A 20,940-nucleotide genomic window follows, 5' to 3' on the forward strand; every position below is an offset into this window, starting at 1 on the left:
GGTCATGATACCAGGGTCCTAGGATCGAACCCCGCATCTGGCTCTCTGCTCAGCAGGGAGCCTGCTTCCCTTCCTCTCTCTGCCTGCCTCTCTGCCTACTTGTGATCTCTGTCAAATAAATAAATAAAATCTTTAAAAAAAAAACTTAAAAAAATCTGCATGTGAATATCCAGTTTTCTCAGCACACTGTGGAGTAGGCCTTGAGGGGTCCCTTTGTGTGGGGTGAGCCTGTTGCTGGGGCTGGAGGCCCCACCTACCTCCCCCCTCCCTTAGTTTTCTCTGTGCTCTCCTGGCCCCAGGTGGTGATGAAGGTGGTGCAGCTGCTGCCTGACGGGCACCGAGTGAAGAAGGAGGTAGATGCAGCCCTGGACACAGTCAGTGAGACCATGACGCCCATGCACTATCACTTGCGGGAAATCATCATCTGCACCTACCGCCAGGTGAGCCTCGCCCCGACCCAGGTGTCCCACCCCAGGGCACAGTGAGCTTGGGGCTGACTGGACGTGAGGCAGCTAGGGCTCCTGTGGGACCCTCATCAGTTCTGTTACTCCTTCACCTTTTGGAAGTGACCTGTGAAATGGAAACACACCCGACCCTGGCTTACCCTGGCTTGATTCAGGGAGTGCTTGGTGAGGTTTGTGTGTCAGGGATGATCAGAGCGTTTGACAACTGTGGCAGCCCTGGAACTGGTCAGAGATGTGGCCAGTCAGAACCAGCACTCCATCCTGACCCCTGTGGTGCCAGGTGTTAACCCTTCAGGTTCTGGGTCATGGGGGGCACTGAGGGTCCCGGGCAGGAGTCAGGTAGCTAGATGGGGCCACTCCAGGGCTTGGCACGTGGCCATGTAACGGCTGGCAGGGCACTCGTTTAGTGTTCTAACGGCTGATGCCGCGTGACTGCTTAGGACCTATGTATGTCTGCACTACCTGGGAGCTGGGGTGGCTCCCAGATTGACCTCCTCCTTTAAAAATTGTGTTTGGGTGACTCATTAAACGATAGCAATGAAAATGTTTCCATAAATTTACAAACTTTCTGTAAAAGCCCAGAGTTTCAGCCTATTTAGAAAAAAGTGTGTCGTTCCATTAGCTATTGGTGGGGCTCTGTCATACACAGCTCTCCTGGCTCAGTCAGATGATTTGACATTACCTTTTGGTAACTATGTTCACGCACTCCCATTCCAGAGGCCAGGCTTCTGTTGACCTCAGCAGTGGGAGGATAGGGATCCCTGAGCCCCACGCAGGGCTCCCTGGTGCAGGGGTGATAGGGTGGGGTGGGGGTGGAACGGAAGGAAGATATAGAGTCATTCCCCAGTATGGCCGCTATGTGGCCTTAGTGAGCTGAGCCTGGGTCAAATTCTCAAAGAGGCTGAAGAGCAGAAGGCCTTCATTCTCTTATCTGGTCCTTTTCACCCCGGTGACACACTTGTTTCACATGGGAGCTTTAAAACATTCCCATGCCTCAGTTCCATCCATAAAGTATAACTTACTAGGTCTCCTTGGGGGGCCAGGGTGTGAGTGTTTTTTGTACAGTTCCCAGGTGATTGTAATGCATAGTCAAGGGTGAGAACCATCTCATCTAAGCGGGAGTCCCCAGCTGTGGTGAGTTTCAAGATCACTTGGGGGGCCCATTCTGGGCTGGGCTCCAGTTCTGAGTTTCTGATTCCGTAGGTCTGTAAAGCTCTTAGATGATGCAATGCTCTGGTTGGGGGCCCCTTCTGGGGATTTGCTGCAGCCAAGTCTCACCCTCTTGCTGTCTTCTAAATGACAGCTTTATGGAGATAGAATTCACATACAAAACAATTATTTAAAGTACAATTCCCCAGTTTTTAGTACATTCCAAGAGCTATGTAGCCATCATCACAGCCAGATACAGAACATTTTCATTGCCCCATTTCGTCTTCCCCCAACCCTAGGCAGCCGTGAATCTACTTTCTGCTCTATGGATTTGCCTATCCTGGACATTTCATAAAAATGGAATCACGCACCATGTGGTCCTCTTGACCAGCTTCTTTCACTCAGCACAATGTGCTCAAGTTTCATCTGTGCTCTAACCAGGATCATGACTTCATTCCTTTTTGTGACTAATATTCTATTGTTTGTATATATCACATTCTGTTTTTGGTGTCATGCCTAATCTAAACTCATGAGAATTCACCTCTAAGAGGTAAGTATTTTTCTTCTAAGAGTTTTGTAGTTGTAGCTCTTACATTTAGTCTTTGATTCATCTTGAGTTAATTTTTATATATGGTGTGAGGTAGAGATCCAACTTCATTCTCTTGTATGTAGATATCCAGTTGTCCTCCCACATGTGTTGAAAAGACAGTTCTTTCCCCCACTGAATTATTTTGATACCTCTAAAAAAAATACATTGACTGTAAATATGAGGGCTTATTTCTGAGCTTTTAATCCTGTTCCATTGATCTGTTTGTGTATTCTATGCCAGTACTATACTGTCTTGATTACCCTAGTATTATAGTGAATTTTGAAATTAGGAAATGAATTCTCCCAGTATGCCTTTTTCAGAACTATTTTTTCAGAACTTCTTTTTCAGAACTATTTTGGCTATTCTGGGTCCCTTGTATTTCCATATGAATAGGAATTAGGATTAGCTTGCTAATTTCTGAACAACAACAAAAAAGCCAATTGAGATTTTGATAGGGATTTCGATGCAGATCAATCTGAGAAGTGTTGCCATCTTTTTTTTTTTTTTTTTAAATAAAGATTTTATTTATTTATTTGTCATAGAGAGAGAAGCGAGAGCAAGCACAGGCAGACAGAGTGGCAGGCAGAGGCAGAGGGAGAAGCAGGCTCCCTGCCAGGCAAGGAGCCCGATGTTGGACTCGATCCCAGGACGCTGGGATCACGACCTGAGCCAAAGGCAGCCACTTAACCAACTGAGCCACCCAGGCGTCCCGAGTATTGCCATCTTGACAATAGTTCTTCTTTTGATGCATGAACATGAAATGTTTTTCCATTCACATAGGGCTTCTTTGCTTTTTTACAAGATATTTTATAGTTCCAGAGTGTGAGTTTTACACTTCTTATATTAAATTGATTCATAAGTAACTTACTGCTTTTGTGCTATTGTAAATGGAGTTAATTTCTCAATTTCAGTTTTTAGTTTGTTCATGGTTACTATATAGAGATACAATTGACATTTGTATGTTGATCTTCTATCTTGCAACCTTGCTAAACTAATTCATTAATTTTCATACTTAGTGAAATTTTTAGGATTTTCTATTTAAAAGATCATGTCATATGCAAATAGAGATAGTTTTGCTTCTTCCTTTCTAATTTGGGTGCCTTTTGTTTAATTTTCTTGCTTAATTGCCCTGGCTAGATCCTCCAGTGGAATGTTAAGTAAAGTTAGCTAGCAGAGACACTTCCCTCTAGTTCCCGATCTTAGGGGGAAGCTTTCAGCCTTTCACATTAAATCTTATTTTAACTGGCTTTTTCTTTCTTTCTTTCTTTCTTTTTTTTTTAAAGATTTTATTTATTTATTTGGCAGACAGAGATCACAAGTAGGCAGAGAGGCAGGCAGAGAGAGAGAGGGAAGCAGGCTCCCTGCTGAGCAGAGAGCCAGATTCGGGGCTCGATCTCAGGCCCCTGAGATCATGACCTGAGCCGAAGGCAGAGGCTTTAATCCACTGAGCCACCCTGGTGCCCTAACTGGATTTTTGTCAGCTTGAGAAAACATAAACTTTGTCAGCTTGAGAAAGTTCCTTTCCATTTTTAGTTTATTGAGTGTATTTTTTTTCTTTTAATGAGGAGATATTGACTCTTGTTAAATGCTTTTCCATATCTGTTGAGATGATTATCATGGTTTTTGCCCTTTATTCTATTGATATAGTATGTTATTTTAATTGAACTTTAGGTGTTAAACCAACCTTGCATTCTGGGATAAATCCTACTCAGTCATGGTGTGTCTTTTTATGTTGTTAGATTTGGTTTGTCGAGGATTTTTGTGTCAGATTCATAAGAGATCTTGGTCTCTTTTATCTTTGTTCGGTTTGGCATTAGGGTCCTGCTGGCCTCACAGAATGTGACTGTCTCAATTTTGCAGATGAGACCGAAACCTCAAGAAGGGAGAGGCCATCATACGTGCATTAGTCAGTTCGGGCTGCCACAATAAAATACCACAACCACATGGCTTAAACAACAGAAATTTATTTTCTCACATTGCGGAGACTGGAAAGTCCAAGATGAAGGTTCTGACCGATTTGTTTCCAGAGAGCACTCTCACCGTACTTGTACACATCGACCTTCTCTCTGTATCCTCCCCCAACCTTTCCTGGCTGCCTGGATATGGACAGATGGCAGGATGGGAGAGAGAGAGAGAGGGAAGGGGCTGTCTGATATCTTTTCTTATAAGGACACTAATCTTAGAGATCCTAGAACAAAGAAAGAGCTAAAAGCAGCCTCAATCCCAGTAGCTGGGATTCATGAGGCCAGTTTAAAACAGGGAAGGACCTTTCTAGGGTTGCCAGTATATAACCTTGCTAAATGTGTCCATTTTAAGGAAAGGAGAGATGGAAGGAAAGAAAGAAGCAACAATTTAAAAACTTAACTACCATATACATGGTTGACATTTCATTAATAAAAGGATATTTTAGTACCAGAAAGGTAGAATGGATGTCATCTGGGAGTAGAATAGACATGATCTCAGAGTAGAGTCCTTGAACAGATTTATGTTTCTAAGTTCCTGTGGACCCTTGCAACTGGTTATGGACCCAGATTTAGGAATCACAGCTTTTGGTGACCAGGCCCCTATATCCTTTAGAGAGAAAAGGCAGAATGTCTTTCCTCCAAGGTTACCCTGCACTTGACCTGGCCTGGCTAGACCCAGAGCATATGTCCTGCTAAGGTCAGGATGGCCTGAGCTGCCCCCACTGCCTTGAGATTAGAAGGGGCCTCTGGTCTGCTCTGTGCATGCCTATGTGTGGACTCTGGAATGGCTGGCTTGCTCTGGGCTGATGGGCAGAAGGAATGTGGGTGTGGGAGTTGGAGGAGCCTGGGTTTCAATAGCCATCTTCATCCTCTCTGACCGCCTGTGTCCCCACCTGACAGGCAGGACCGATAATGCTTCCTGGCAGGGCTGTGTGTGAAAAAGACACAAGGGACCAGAAGTACAGGGCTGACACACAACACGTGTTTGACTAATGGGAGGGCTCTGAGGATCCCTGTAGTGCCAGAGTGTCCTGTGATGTCCTGTAGCTTCAGAATCCCCACAGAGACCCTCAGGTTTCAGCGCTAAAGAACTTAGAGAGCATTTGTCCCCTCTGCTGACAGATGAGCTAGAGAGCGGTTTTCTAGGGTCCCATGGGCGTCGCTCTCAGAGCAGGGCTGAGAGGCAAAGAGCCTCGCTCCCAGACCCCAAGCCTCTAAAAGTTACTCCAAACTGCCCCAGCACCTGGTCCATGTTTAGATTTTCTCAGTGGTCTCCCAGAGTCTTTCTGCGGTTGGATCAGGATCCAGATCAGAACCACAGATCACATGTGGCTGATGTGGCCCGTGGAGCCCAGGGCTGCTCTTCTCCCTCTCCTTCCCCTGAAATGTAACCCCAGAGGGAAGCAGGTTGCTTACCAGATACCTGCAGTCTGGACCTGGCTGGTCGCACCCCGAGCTCTAACTAATCACGGGTGATGCCGTGGGCTTCCACAGTGGTACAGAAGTCCCCGTGGTGTCTCTTGGGACTGGGCAACTGCTGGAGGTCGTCCCCTGGATTCTTTATTTCACTGAGGGTGTGCAAAATGCTGATTCGCTGGTGCTCTCATTCCCCCTCTGTTAGCTAACTCAATCATTCCAGAAAGATACTCCCCGCCGAGGTGTGGCGGAGGCAGGAAGGCAGGGCCCGAGCTTGGTTTTTCACTGGACTTGCTCGTGTTAAAGGAGGTTTGTAAGGTGTGCTTCGCTAAAGCCCAGGGGAAGGATGTTGGGTTCGGGGAGCCTCTGTTCTTCCAGACTCGGACTTGGAGCCCGTCATGTGGGTCTGGGTGACTGGGGTGGTCTGGGAGAAGGAAGATGGAGGGGCTCCTGAGGGGAGGCTGGGAGTTGCCAGAGGCCAGGGCTGGAGACCCGGAGACCCAGTCTCCACTCATCCCGACTCAGAAACAGTGTGGGAGGTGCCCCCACGAGGCTCACTGAGCATTTTCACTTCCACAGTCTGGCTCAGTCCTTACTTGTATCTGTGCCTGAGGAAGGGGAAGCTGTACCTCACGGCCATGTGTGCATTTGAGGAAGGGAGGCCCTGGGCTTGCCCAGGAACCCATAGCTGGTGGATGGCAAGAGGAGCGCGAGACTCCAGGCCCGGACTTCCAGGTTGGGCCCTCTCTGCCCTGCCGCCCAAGTTGGAGGACAGTTTCAGCTCCTTCCCAACTCAAGCCCTGCTGCTTCCGGGGTTGGGGGAAGCAGAACTAGAAGCCAAAATTCGTGCTCTTGGCCTGAGGCGGCCAGAGGACAAGAGCACATCGCGGACTTGGGTCATAAACACAGAGGGAGTCATGGGACTGCAGCTGCACACACATTTTCCACAGAGACAGGCCTTCCCTTGTATGACAGTCTTGGCCCCCCTCTCTGCCTAGGCTCATCCCAGGCAGCCCAGCGATGTGTCCTCCACTCTCTAGAGTGCAGTGAGACTGGGCCGGAGCCTAATCTGCCTTATGTGTGTGAGGGGGCCAGAATGCTCAGGGCATTTTAAAAACCACCTCAAAAAGAAAAAAGAAAGAGAAAGCTCTTTGAACTAAGCTACTCTGTGAGGTGGCGATAGAGGTGACAAGGCTGGGCCCCAGCCCACAGTGGGGACACCATCTGGTGAATTAGTTGTTTCCTGCTGGGCCTAGAAAGGGAAAAATATTTGTGACAGAAACTCAGGTCAGGGCTCCTGGAGGAAGTCCTGCTAGAATCATTAATGCCAGCGGCCTTTTCCTTAGCTTTGGCTGGTGACGTTAATTCTTAGTGTACTGTGTTTTGAACAGTCTGATGTGTCTCCCTTCTGTCCCTTCAGAAGGAGTTTGAAGAAGAACTGAGATAAAAGTAGCCACACAGAGAGGAATAAAATGTCCTTTGGTCTTGAAATGAGATTTCGTCTATAAATCTCTAACTTTGAACAGTGCTTTTTGAGTTTTCTAAGAACTTACTCTTTTGTCTCCCTTGGTCCTCGGGGCGGCTGGTAAGGAGGTGATGGTAGGTTTTACTAGACCATTTTCGCGAGGAGGACACTGAGGCCTAATGACACCGTGATCAACTCGAAGCAGGATCAGAACCCGTCTCCCAACACCTCAGCCTGTGTTCCTTTCCTCCATGACAGCCATGACCCAGGGGGCAGTCTTGTGGTGGAAAAAGGAAGGGGCCAGTGAGGAAGCCACCAGGGCCTACCACATGCGCTGCCCTGGGTTGGTGCCGAGTTGCCAAAACGTCAGAGGTTTAGCTCGGTGCCCCCAAAGACAAAGGGTGTTATCTTCAGAAGAATACAGATCCCAGGTGGGGTCTCCTCTCAGTCTCTCCGTGACTATGGTTTGGCCAAAGTCGTTCCCTGAAGACCTCATTCCAGTAGGTAATGTGTCTCCAGGGCCTGGCCCGTGCAATTAGAGTGGCCTTGGAATGCTGTAAACTGTCACAGAAAATATGATGGAAGGAAGAGTTGCTCGGGTGGACGAGCGGCTGCTCGAACGGTGTGTGCGTGTGTGCGTGTGTGTGTGTGTGTGTGTGTTTGTAGGGCACGTGTTCTCAGACCTGAGACCTCTTTTGCTTTCCCCTCCTTCCCATGGTATGGCTGAGCCTGAACGATCTTCTCCCTCCAGGGCGACCTCCTGCTTTAACCGTGCCGCAGCCATGCCCTGCCCACCTGCCCTGAGCTTGGCCCTAGGTGTGCCCCTGGAGGCTTGGAGCTCTCTGTGGTTCGGGAGGGGTCTCAGTCTCAGCCCATACACTCCCCAAGGAGACCCGCCTTTGTGCTCACTGCTGCCCCTGTTAGCCTTCTGGTCCCCCCCCCGCCTGGGGTGCCTCTTTCTGCTGCTCCTCTCTGTTCTGCTGGGCCAGGGCTCATCTCTGACCCCTTGACCCCCAGACCCCACCTGGGGCAAGTAGGGCTCCACAGATGTCTGGCCAGTGAGCAGACCAGTGAGCCGAAGCCTGAGTAAGTCACCGTGTGATTAAATAGGAAATCGGACTCCTACCCTTCCTTGTGCCTTTTTGTTCTTTGTCCACATTGTTGGTCTGCCAGGAGAGGGCGCCCTTCTCCAGCCGCCCAAAATGCTGAGTCTGTGTGGGAAGCCCCGAGTTCTGGCCAGGGCTCTGCTAAGAGCTCCCTGCACAGCCCTGGGTGGATTGCTTTGGCCTCTCTGGGCCTTTCCTTTGCCATCTGTCACCTGGGGTCACTGTTGCTTCTCCAGCTGCCTATAAGGGTGGCAGTGAGCACAGCTTGTTTCCAAGGTCAAGTGAGAGTGGGGTGTGTAGGGTGCCGTGGGCGGGGAGCAGGGACACCTGGCCAGTTCACTAGCTTACGTACAGGGCAGTGGGCTCCCGAGGGCTGTCTTGGCACCGCATCCCAGAGCCTGGCCTAGGAGTAAATGATGTTTGGGGAATGAAGGGTGCACAGAGAAGTCTGTGTTGCCAGGTTTAGTACCTTCCTGCTTTGAAAGTACTGAATAAAATGTGTTTTTTGGGGGCACCTGGTTGGCTCAGTTGATTAAGCATCTGCCTTCGGCTCAGGTCATGACCCCAGGGTCCTGGGATTGAGCCCCACATCAGACTCCTTGCTCAGTGGAGAGCCTGCTTCTCCCTCTGTCTCTCCCCCGCTTGTGCTCTCTCTCACGGTCATGCGCGTGCTCTCTCTCAAGTAAATAAATAAATCTTTAAAAAAAATGTTTTGTTTTGTTTGGAAAACTGGCTACTTGTCTATGGGCCAAGGGCCATTTTCTCTCTTCTGGGGATGAGGTGTAGAAAGCATCCTTGTGCTTGAGGCCCTGGGACAGGCTGGAGGATGGAGTTTGCAGGGACCCCTAGGAAGCCTCTGGAAGGAGGTGGCACTGATTGCTTGAGAGCCAGCGTCTGACAGGGAGAGGGCGGCACTGGGCTTTGAGAAGGATGGGTGGGTCGGCGCTCTGGGACCTCGCCCCTTAGAGACTAGCCGTCTTCAAGGACTGCCTGCCGCTTGCTCAGCTGGACAGCAGAGGCCACCAGGCCATCTGTGCTCATTGCTATGAGTAGGTCAGGGAAAGGGCAGCAGGTGGATCCCAGGAACGAAGGTGTCTTCTGGTTGGGACTGACTCAGGCCCTGAGCCTGGCCTCGATTGCGCTTCTTGTTTCTCTCCTTGGGCTCTGGTTTTCCCATGGCCTGGGCTGTGTCCAGCCCTCCATGCGATCCGGCAGGTCAGCTCATCTCTTTGGCCTCGGTCGCCCCTTCTGGAAAGCAGAAGGGTTGATGTAGGTAAGACCGGCCTGTCAGTGATGCCGGGCTTGATAAAAATGGGAGATTGAAGTATTCGGCAAACATTTCTGGTAGGCCTCCTGAGTGCCAGGCACTGTGCTAGGTCTGGAGATGCCTCGTGGCCAGCCCAGGGAAGTTCCTGCCTGTGTGGAACCCTCACTCCAGGGAGGGAGACACACGAGGAACAAGACACAGGTCAAAGTCACGTTGTGTCCGGTCGGGATGCGTCTGTGAGGTTAAGGGGATTGCAGTTTTACATGGGGTCTGAGTCAGGAAGGGGCTTGATGAAAAGGTGTCGTTTGAACACAGACCTGAGGGGGTGAGAGAGATCCATGCCGACATCTGGACAGAGGGATACGGCAGGTACAAAGGCCCTGAGGTGGGGGCTTCCTGGTATGTTTGAGGAACAGGAGAGGAGGTTAGAGGTTACAGGGGCTGGGGGCAGGCAGAATGGGGCCTGGTCTGGGATTGTATAGACGATTACACAGATGTCGGCTTCTACTCTGAGCACCAGTGGGGGCTTGTGGAGCGGGTTGAGCAGAGGAGCAAACATAAGGTTCTAGCTGGCTTACTCTGGGGCTGTGGTGGGAATAGCCTGCAGGAGTGGGGTGAGGGGGACCAGGAAGGCCAGTCAGGGACTGTCACTGAGGTGACCCGGCTTGGGCCAAGGTGATAAAGAGGCAAGCAGCAGCTGGCAGTGTTCAAAGCAGTTGACGAGATGCCCTGACTGGTTGGCTGTGGGGCTGAGAAAGGGCGAAGTTAGGACGGGAGACCAGGTTTTGGCCTGAGCAGCGGGAAGAATGGACGTTAAGATGGGCAGACTGTCCAGCAGGTTTGGGGAAAGCTCAGGAGGTTCACCTGGGTGGGACATGTTTTGTGAGTGTGAGAAGTTGGTTTGATATCTACCTAGAGCTCTTCAGCGTGGTGGTGCACTCGGAGTCTCCATTCAGCCTGGAGTCTGGATTCCCGGAGGTGGAGGTGCACGTGTGGGGTCCCCAGTGTCCTGTCTGAACTCTAGATTCCAGGGGGGCACTGGAGACATGAGAGTGGCTGAGCTGGCCTGGGGAGTCTGTGCTTGTCCACCAGCTGGGTGCCTGCCACGTGCCTGGTCTGTGTCCTGACACTGATATTCGGGGTGTTGGGGAGGATGCAAGTTGTAAACCTCGTTATATAGTCTGGTGCCTGTCCCCAGGATTGTTTTCAAGACTGATCATTCCTTGGGGAGCAGAGGAGACCGAGAAGAGGCTGGAGCACTCAGAGCAGGCTTCAGAAGAGCCGGGTCTCAGCCTGGGCCTGGAACGCTGAGCGGAACAGGGCCAGGCCTGGTGGAAGGGAAGGGTTTTCCAGGCAGAGGGAAGGCAGGCGGTCAAGGTACGGAAGCAAGAGTGAGGCGGGGCGTGGTTGAGCTTGATGCCCACAGGGCCCAGAGGGGTCAGAGAGCTGGGCATTTGGAATTTGTGTCCCAGCTGGGAACTCTGACGTTGGGCGCTTACTTAGCCTTGCCCAGCCTCATCTGCAAAATGGGCGTCCCTCTAGGAGACGTTTTAGGATCTAACAGTCCACTCTGGGTGTGACAGGCTCAGCCTGGCACGTGGCATGCTGTAGACCCTTGACACACCTGGGGAGGGGGATCAGCCCTGCCTTGGTAGGTCGCTTCCACGTGGCCCAGCAAAGGGCAAGAGCTTCAAGAGAGCCACGGCTGTAGACGCTGGGCCTATGTGGATGCCGGCCGACCGCAGGCCCGAGAGAGCTGAAACGCCCAGCACCCTTGGCCACCTTTCCTAAGCTTGTTCTATTTTAGGGCTCGGTCCCAATGGACGCGGAAGCCTTATCCAGCGCCACCTCAGCTAATGACAGCTTGGCCTGCCAGGCCATTTAAAAACAGCTCTGCTATTTTTATCAACAGGAGGAGGTTGGCCTATCCTTGTCCCCAGACAGTGCCCACATCGGGTTTTAAGGAATTTTAAGGAAATTGGGCTTTGATAGGAAGATGGGTTATTGTCTCAAATCACAGACTATGACTGCGCTCAGGAAGTGCCCACGGAACCTTCTGGGGGGTGTCAGGTGTCACCTTTACTTGCGATCTGAATTTAGAGATAATTCTACCCTACCTTGCCGGTAGGGCTCAGAAGGAGTCATCCAGCCTCTCCACCCTGAGTTTTGCTCAGAGGCGGCCCTCTCTGGTGTATCTGGGAGCAGCTGGCCCCTGTCCCCATGGGATTGAGGGCTTGGGGAGGACAGGTCTGGGTGCCTGTGCCCATGGGTCAGCCCTGGAGCCGTGGGCTTCTCATGCCCACGGGATGTTTCCTTAGCGCTAATTGAAAGTAGTTTCAAACGGGTCCTGTCTTATGGAACTGTGGGTAATTTTCCCTCCTTCAATAAGCTGCAGAGATGGAGATGGGGAAGGCAGCAGGAAGGATGGGGCGGTGAGTGGCCCGTGCCGGACAGCAAGGCCCTCCTTGGGGAGAGTGGGGTGGTGGAGGATTGGCCATACTTTGTCTCTAGGTAAATTTTTTTTGGGGGGGTCCACTACCTAATTTCTAAACAAAATTGCTTTTTTTTTTTGAGCACCCGGTGGGTTGATCCTTAAAACAAGAGGCACCCTGCCCTACCCTGCTGCGGTCATCTCGGGCAGCAGCCCTGGGGCCATTTCCACCCTCACCCTCTCCAGAAGCCCTCCGTGGCCCCTTTGTCTGTAGGATCAGGGCCTGGCTGGCCTTCCATATCCTATTCTTGTCTCCCCCCTCCATTGCTTCTTTCTCTGTGCCCCCTCCCCTGTCAGTCTGCCTTGGACACCCCTCATTCTCTGGCCCCTTCCTCCTCTTCTCAGGGCACCTTTCTCCCTGCCCCTTTTCCTAACCAGCCTCAGATACCACCGCCTCCTTGATGCCCTCCCTGGTCTGGCTCCCCTCCCTGTCTCAGTCCCCTGACCCAGCTGCTCTGGTTGCCCTGGGACTGTCCTCAGCCACCCAGCCAGCCCCCGAGGGATGGCTGCAGGCGGGACCCGTGCACGCATCTTTCTTGTGTAGCTGCTCTCTCTCCTGTTCCATGGCTTGCTGTGGCTGCTCATGGTTTAAGCATGCTTCCTGCTACCTTGCACATCTGAGCAGTCCTACCTCCAGAAACCTGGGAGCTGAGAGTTCACATGGCAGGACCGGGCCCAGAGTTATGTCTTGCAGGGAGCCACAGCAGTGGCTGTGGGCCCCTTTCCCCTCCACGGCCCCCTCTACTGCCCACCTCCTACCCCTTCCCTGTCCCCAGTGCCCCAGAGCTCCTTCTTACTATGTCCTTGCTCCACCCTGGGGGAGGCTGTTAACTGAGGTGGAAGTGAGAGGTGGGGGACCACAGGTCCTGCAGACGGCCCCACTCCAGCTCCTGGTTCTTGAGGCTGTGGGTCTCGTCATGTCTGGGGAAGGGCCCCCCCCCCCCCCACACACACACACAAAGCCTTCCTGCAGCTGGGCTGAGTTGTGCCTGCACTGGAAGGCTTCTGGCAACGGGCCTGCTGTGGGGAGGTGGCCCTTCCTGGCTCCTGGGTCTCTGGTTTCTAGTTCCTTGCTGGTTCCTTGAGGAGGCTCCTGGCGCCTGAGGGAACAGCCCCCGGGCTAGTCTTCCTGGAGCACAGGGAGCTGCAGTGGGTGGATGGAGGCCTGGAGGGTGTGGGGTGGGGTGTGGCGTTCTCTCTCCTGAGCTCCCCCTCCAGGGTGGGCTGTACGTCTGTGGTGGGTCGAAGGAGCACCTCAGGCATGGCGGCAGGGACACTGTACCACGGGGACGCCGACTCTGTGTGCCTTGGGGTGCCCACTGATGCCCACACCGAGGAAGCTTCCAGAGCACCCCACTTAAGTCCCCGGGAGTCTTCCGGTCAGACGTCACTCCTGCCCCTACACCTTCAGTGACTCTCCTGAGCTAAAGCCATGGGGCTCTATCCCGTCTGCAGAGTTCCCCCGGGAGCTTCTCAGGACGCTGACCTGTACCCCGTGTCACGCAGGCTCTCCTCTGAGGGGTCTGAGCTGGGGCCCCGGTGTCCGCGTGCCAGGGTGCGGAGCTTGGCTAGGGTAGAGCGTGGGCTTCTACAGTTGGCTGCCAGCCCAGTTCCCTGTCTTGTCCCTTCACACCCTCATTCCAGCCAGGCCAGCACCTTCTGGGTCCCGCCGGCTGGGTACTGTCTGCCCACCATCCGCACAGCCCCATGACAGGCTGTTTGCGCTCTCTACCCCGACCCCAGCCGGCCTGCACCGCCCAGCCACAACCCATGCTCTCTCCCTAGTCATGTGGCGGTCCCCTCTCTCCTGGCATGTGGCCTGATGCTGTCTTATAGGGGGCTGGGGATGGCTTGTTAAAAACACACACACCTCTTTCTTCCCTCAGCCGTCTTATCTTTCGTTACTTCCCAGCCCTGGTGGCCTTTCTAGGATCTATTCCAGCCTTGGGGAGGGTAGGGCCAGGGCCAGGGGACTGGATTCACCCCGCTTCTGCCCCTGATCCTGAGCCATTTGAGAAATGGGCAAGGAAGTCCATTAAGGACCCGTCGGGGCCGAGGCCAAGGTGGAGGCTGCCCTCCCAGGCAGAGACACACGCACTAGCCTGGGAGCCACGGGGAGGCCATAGAGCTCAGGCCCCGGGGGCTGAGGGGAGGCCGTGCTGCATCCAAGGTCAGAGCCCTAATGGCTCAGCCTTGCTCTCCTTTGGTCTCCCTGGAACTTGAGCCAGGGCCATGCTCTGGGCCTTGCTGTCCAAGTCCCTTCCTCCTGTCTAGTCCCGGAGCTGTGTGTGTGTGTGTGTGTCCGTGCATGGGGTGTGGAGATGGGCCCCGCGGCGACTCCCACTCACTGCCCTTGTCTTCCAGGCGAAAGCGGCCAAGTCGGAGCCAGAGGCGGGGCGGCTGCAGCTGCGGAGCCTACAGTTTCTGGAACGTTACGTGTACCTGGTGCTCTTCAATGCTTACCTCCACCTGGAGAAGCCCGACTCCTGGCAGAGGCCCTTCGGCTCCTGGATGCGGCAGGTGAGGGGCCACCCTTCGTCGCCCCCGCCCGCCCCGCTGTCATTCGGCTCCGCAGGAAGCTTCCATGATACGGGACCGTGTCTCTATCATCAGCATTGGGCGTCCAGGCCGGTCTCTGCTTGTGGCGGAGGCCACGACGTGGGAGGCATCAGAGGCGGTAATCAGTGTCTCAGTGGGCACATCAGGGCCACATGGGCACAGGATACTTGGCTTCCTTGTGCCACTCTCTCTGCCTTGCTATCTGCTGGGTACTTTCTGTGCTTCCGGACCCCCCCACCCCCGGCATCGTCCTGGGTGGTAGAAGATGAGGAAGCTGAAGTTCGTGGTAGTCAAAACGCAAGCTTGGCCAGGGCCTGAGCTGGTGGAAGGCAGCGCTGGGCCCCAGCCTCACCTGTGTGATCTGGAGCCCAGCAGGCGGAGGGGCGGGGGTGGGGGTAGGGCTTGGTGACGTGGGAAGGGGCGGGGTGACCTGAACTTCCTGGGACAACCGCCCCCAGCTCTGCTGTCTTCCCCAGGTGGCATCGAAGGCGGGAGTCTACGAGATCCTCAACCAGCTGGGCTTCCCCGAGCTCGAGAGCGGGTGGGACCAGCCCTTCTCCAGGCTTCGCTGCCGGTGGCAGGAGCAGAGCCGCCTCCCCGAGCCCTCCACCCCTGGGGAGTTCCTGTAAGATGTGCTCCCCCATCCCTGCCCACACCCCCCCCCCAACGGCTTCTTGCAGTCTGGGGGTGCTCCAGGTGCTCTCCACGGGGAGTGCTCTCGAGGAATCCATGCCCCAGCTTCCCGGAGACACTGGGGCGGGGTTGGGACCCTTTTTCAAAAAGAGCTTTTTATAGGACAAGTAGTGCACAGTTAATGCTTGTGAACAGCAGGCGCGTGCGCCTTGCAGACTGCAGACGGCTTCCGAGGAGCTCAGTCCCCAAGTAGCCGAGCAAAGCTCCTCGCCACGGCCACGTGTGCGCCCTCCTCTCTCATGCCACAGTGGTCCCGACAGCCTGGGGTGCTGGGCTGGTTTCCCTCTCTTGCTGCCCTCCCTGCTTGGCTCCTGGTCCCCCGGGAGTAGACAGGGTTCTGGTGGACTTGTCACCTTAAGGCAGCTTCCCACCCAGTGTCCTTGCCTCTCGTGCCCCATCTCCAGCCTGGAGACCTCAAGAGTACCACCCCGTGACCTGCTGGGTCTGGCAGAGGCTCTGCCTCTCCTTCCTTCCCCGCCCCATCCCCTGGGGCTGGTGGGACTGAGGAGGTCCTCCAGCTGGAAGGGCAGAGTCCCTCTCAAGAGGCAGGAGCTTCTAGAAAGTGGTCGCAGGCCTATAAAAGAGGCCTGCCCTGCTTTCCAGGGAACCAGGGTGGGCATGCTGAGGAAGCCCAAGCTCCCAGCAGGGGGTCCCTCTCACTTCTTCCCTGCCCTGGCTGCCCAGATGGCCCCAGGTCCCCTCCAGCTGTGGCAGGAGCCCCGAGGATGGCTGGGTGACCCCAAGTGAACAGTGGAGCATGCGAGTAGGCTGAAGGGTGTTCCAGGCCATCCCAGCTGAGGACCCCTGAGGTTTCCCTCTAGAGGAAGCAGAGGGGCCGAGGGTTGGGGAGCAGGAGGCCTTGGGAGCCGCTGTCCCCACGGTGGGAAGGCTGCGGGGAGCGGTTGGCCCTGTGGAGGTGAGTCCTGCGGCTCTTCCTCTGGGGACCACTGTCTGCTGATGCCCTGAGTCTGGTGGTGTGGAGGCTGCCCCTTAGGCCTGGCTCGTGGCAGCCTGGGAGCCCTCCCCGGTTGAACGCATGCACTTCTGCAGAAAAACAGCAGAGGCATCTCTGGTTCTGAGAGGAGAGGCCAGAGTTGTTCACATCCACCTAGTAGTGGAAAATACTTGGCCATCTTGGCTGAAATCTTTTGCAAAACTACTGTATGTCTGTTCATTACCTTTTCAGATTTGTTTTTTTGTTTTTAGTTTTGCATGTATTAAAAAGTTTTCATTTCTTTGCAGACAAGGTCTAGATGAGGGGTCACAGATCAGGCTGAACTGGGAGGGATCCTCTGTGTGTTCTCATGGTTGGCCCTGACTTTCAGCTGTGCTGGGACCACGGGCTGGTCACTTCGCCTCTCTGCCTCAGTTTCCCCATTTGTAAAATGGGAGAATAATACTTGCCTACCTACCTCACAGGGGTGTTGTGAGGACTCATTTGTGACTTTTGTTTTTTGTACAGAGCTTTTGAGCATTAAAAATGGCTAAATGTGAATTGTGCCTGCCTGCTGATCTGTCCATAGTATGTTCTAGAACGGATGCGAGCTGTGGTCCTGGCTCCTTCAGAGTAACGGGGCGGGGGTGGGGGCCAGATGAGTTGAAAGCACTGGCTCTCTGAGAAGGTAGGTTTGTCCAGACATCCCTCTCCTTCCTTCACTTTCTTCATGTGTGACTCTTTCACTCTGGCTGCCTGGGGCTGTCATGCTGAGCCCTTCCTTGAAGAACATGGTAAAATAGGCAAATTCATGCTTAAGTGCGAAGGACTGTTGTGTTTGGACATGGAGCAAAACGGAATTTCAGGGGCTATGATGGAGGATGTACCTCAGCCTCTCCTCCCTCCTCTCACTTCTGTAGGCTTTGGTTGGCCCCTTCCAGCCCCTAAATACTTGGACACAACGGCATTGAGAGATTTTCGTGTAAAGAGGCAGCGAGGAGTGTGAGGCAGAGGGCACAGATCCCAGCTCTTCCAGCATTAGGGGAATGAAACCTTCTGGGTTGTATTTCAGAGGTCAGCTGGGGGTGGTCAGAATGGAACCCAGAGCCCCATGGGTTAATGGTGATGATCTGCCCAGCCCTGGGGGAAGGTCTCCTGGGGTTATTGCCCGGCATGGCAGAGTCCAAGAGGCTCCCTCTGCCTTCTGAATGTGAATGCAGAGACATGCGTCGTCGTGGTGTGTGTGTCCCCTCTGGCTCCCTGGGCCATCCCACCTGTGGGAGGGCATCGGGCTGTTACGTGGACGGTACCAGCTCCCATGTCAGGAGCCCCTCTAGGGCAAGACACCCAAAGACTCTTCAATAAGTGAAGACACGTGAAACCTTCGAACAGCCCCTGATGCATCGTAAGTATGCGGTCAGTTTTAGCCAACTTGGCAGAATCAGTCCTTTTGGGGTGCTCAGGAGTAGTCTCCTCACTTATCTCATGTGTGGTCATCACTGTGGGGGGCTTCCCTGCACCTTCCAAAACTTCAGACATCATGGAGCTCTGACCTGCTCAAGCGCCCAGGTTGGGAGGTGTCACTGGGGACAGGGCCTGGGGTCTGTATTTACTTGCAGTGGAGGAGCCCGACGAGGTCTCTGGGGTGAGCTGCCACACTCCCCTCCTGCTACCCCCCCCCAGGGCTTAGCACCTAGGCCAGCTGCCTCCATGTGCCTGGCTCCCACGCCCTTACCCTGGGTTCTGTCGCACAGGCTCCTGGGCCTTCTGGGGGTCCTGCCACACCAGTTTGCCCCTGTGTACAGACCAGAGGGGCCTTCGCTGGGACCCTGCCTGCCTTAGGGATGCACCCGTGGGTGCTAATGAGCACTTGCTGGCTTCTGCGTCTAAGGGTAGGTATGGAAAGTGAAGATGCCTGTATGGGGGCTATGGGCAGCGAGTCAACAGTCACACACAGGGCTGTGACAGGGACAGCCCTACCTTCCAGAGCCTGTGGAAGAGAGTGAACGAGCCATTTGCACTGGGGATGGCGAGGACTGGGATGCTGAGGGCTGCCTGTAGACAGGAGCAGTGAGGTCGGGTACAGCGTCCAGAGTTCTGCCTGGGGCCCCAGCTTCCATTGCTCCCTTCTGATGGAGCTTCTAGAATACGGAAACACTGAGGGCGTGGACCCTGGGTGCATGGACCCCAGAGACACGCTGGGCCCAGAGTCAGGCCCCCTCACCCTAGGACCCCCAGGGCTCAAATGATCTGAGTTATTTCTGACCCTACTTACCCTCCCAGCCTTGACCAGACTCAAGACTTGGTCATAGTCTGTGGAAGGGGGACCCCGAGAGTGCCTTTGGCTTCTTTGCTCCTCCCAAGAACCAGTCTAGGATGAACTGGGAAAATGGCACCCACCCAGATGTTGCCTGACAGATCTCCCCTGCTGTGTCCAGCCCAGGGGACCCCAGCTTCCCTTGCAGACTCAGCTTTGTTAGGTCTCTACCTTGGTTTTACCTTGAGAAAGACTGTTTATCTTTCATTCCCATAAGTAAGGCATGAGCAGCAGCTCGTTAGGAAAATTCAACCAGTATCTTCATCCCCCTAGCTTACCCCCCCCCCCCCCCCGCCCATGGCTAAATAAGGCAACTGGCGCTGTCCCTGGCTGTGGCATAGCAGAGACACACAGCTGTCTCCGCTCCGGCATCAAGAGTGATTTCAGCATGCACATCCTGGCCTTTGAGATTTTGGGTGACTCACCTTGTCTCTCCAGAGTCTCCAGTTCCTCAACTGTAAAGGAGATTAAAATACTTGCTTTGTCCGGAAAGATCAAAGTGAACGTAGGGTGCCCTAGTGCCTTGTCTTACACTCCGCAGGAATTCCTGCAGGAATCATCTTTGTTCGAATGAGTTTGTTATTCTAAGACCCTGAGCAAAGGAGTCCACCAGAGGTGGTGACAGGGACAGTGGCGGAGGTGGTGACCTGGAAGTCAGGGAAGTTTGAGCCAGTAGGCGAGTGATGGCAGGGAGTCAGAGGCTAGGGGTTGCCTCCAGCTGTCTGGGAGGCAGAGCTCCGTCCGTGTGTCCTTCCCTCCTGGAGGAGTGCATCGAGGGGACGAAGGGAGGCCCCGGTGTCTCATGTAGCTCTTCTCTTAGGAAAGCCCTGCGGACTTCTCTCTGGTTAGAGCAGGTGTGGGGCCCAGGGAAGGGCAGACTTGGCCATGTCCTACAGGAAGCCAGCAGGGGGGGAACTCTGGTGCAGCCGACTGGAGACTGTTTCTTAAGTTTGTTGTGGTTGGATTAGGGCAGACAACCCAGCTTCCAGAATATTTCCCTGTCTCTGGGTGGCCCAGGAGAGAGCAGCATTGGGCCAGGAAGCTCCAGGGTCCACTAGAGCTGGGCAGTTTCTGCCCATTGCAATGTCTCTCCCAACTGGCCGCCTAGCTTGGGTCTTCCGCAGTGCTCGGCCCTACAGCTCCTGGCCGTGGGGGGACCCTTCCTTCCCTCTCTCCTTCTCCAGCTGTCAGACCCTCCTAGCCTTCTGCTGTCTCCCCTTCATCCTTCATGGGGTGTTCCCCAAATAAACCTCTCATACAAGTAAACCATCTTGGTGTCCATCACTCTGAGGACCTGAACAGCACCTCCTCTTGTCTTGGCCTCTCTGAGCAGCTACTTTGTCTGCTTCCCGGGGAAGGTCAGCCTTCTCTGGCACTGCTCGGGGAACATGACCTCCTGTTTCCGTCTTCATCTGTTCTTCATTGCCCTGCCGTCCCGTCTCCAGGGAGGGGCTGCTGGTCCTGCTGGTGGGGACCAGGACACCGTTGCTCAGGCTTCCCTGTGGCTAGAGGGATGGAGAAGAGAGGAGGACAGAAGGAGTCGGTACCCCCAAATCTGCATATGGCGGTGCAAGCCTCTGATTATTTTCTAAATAAAGGGAATGCCCATTTTAGCGGTTTTGGAGCCGCATCTCCAGTGTGTGCTTCAGAAATGTCCTCCTCGCCCTTCCGAAGAGTAAGTGTACTCTTCCCCTTGCCAGCACTGCCTGTTACTTTTTTTTTTTTTTTAAGATTTTATTTATTTATTTGACAGGCAGAGATCACAAGCGGGCAGAGAGGCAGGCAGAGAGAGGGGAAAGCTGGCTCCCCGCTGAGCAGAGAGCCTGATGCGGGGCTCGACCCCAGGACCCTGGATTTTCTCTTATGGATTATCTGTGTGTCCTTTGTTGACATCTTTGGGATGTTTGTCTTTCCCTTCTTGGTTTGTAAAGATGGCAATGCTTCTTTTCCCATGTATGCTGTGTTATTTAGCTTGAAAATGTCATCAGACAGACACGTTCCCTTAGAGCCTGTCCTCTCCGTCCTTCTGTGCCCTCAGTCTACACTGTATCCAAGTGGTTCTCAGGTCGATGACCCATGCTGCATTTGTTATGTTCTGTAGGAGAGTACTTACTTTGTCAGGCACAATAATTGGCTTTGTTTATAATCCTCATCTCATTCAACACTCCAGCAATACCACAAGATAGTAGTGCTCCCCCCATTTTGCAGGCAGGGACACTGAGGCCCGGAGAGTATGTGATTCCAGGCCCTCGCTCAATTCAGATGCAGGTGTTGGAGCCAACAATGTCGGGATTCTCTTTGCTACTGGAATCCTCTTTGGCGTTTTCAAGGATTGGAATCCTTCTGGAAGAGTGCCCTAGTTCTTCATGCTTGGGTGGTGGAGGGGTTGAGGGGGACAGAATTTCTTTGAAAACCCTCTCTCAAGGTCTTGTGGTTCTCGGACTTGATGCTGTTCAAACCCCTACATGCTTTCAAGAGGTTCCCCTCAACACCCACAAGAAATGCTTGTTTCCTATGAGTCATAGT

The 20,940-nt window shown here is 53.8% G+C and overlaps 1 protein-coding gene across 4 annotated transcripts in view; it reads left to right on the forward strand.

Annotated features, from left to right (window-relative positions):
- Window positions 1-16,658, forward strand: part of PALD1 (phosphatase domain containing paladin 1) — an 87,881-nt gene extending 71,223 nt beyond the window's left edge. For all 4 annotated transcript variants that reach the window (XM_059397648.1, XM_059397650.1, XM_059397647.1 and 1 more), the window contains exons 18-20: window positions 300-440; window positions 14,276-14,431; window positions 14,947-16,658. In XM_059397648.1, coding sequence (XP_059253631.1) covers window positions 300-440; window positions 14,276-14,431; window positions 14,947-15,099 — 450 coding nt within the window. In that variant the 3' untranslated portion in view covers window positions 15,100-16,658. The remainder of the gene's footprint in view (window positions 1-299; window positions 441-14,275; window positions 14,432-14,946) is intronic.
- Window positions 16,659-20,940: the final 4,282 nt, after the last annotated feature.

The sequence above is a fragment of the Mustela nigripes genome, chromosome 4 (genome assembly GCF_022355385.1).
Source record: "Mustela nigripes isolate SB6536 chromosome 4, MUSNIG.SB6536, whole genome shotgun sequence".
NCBI classification, from domain to species: Eukaryota; Metazoa; Chordata; class Mammalia; order Carnivora; family Mustelidae; genus Mustela; species Mustela nigripes.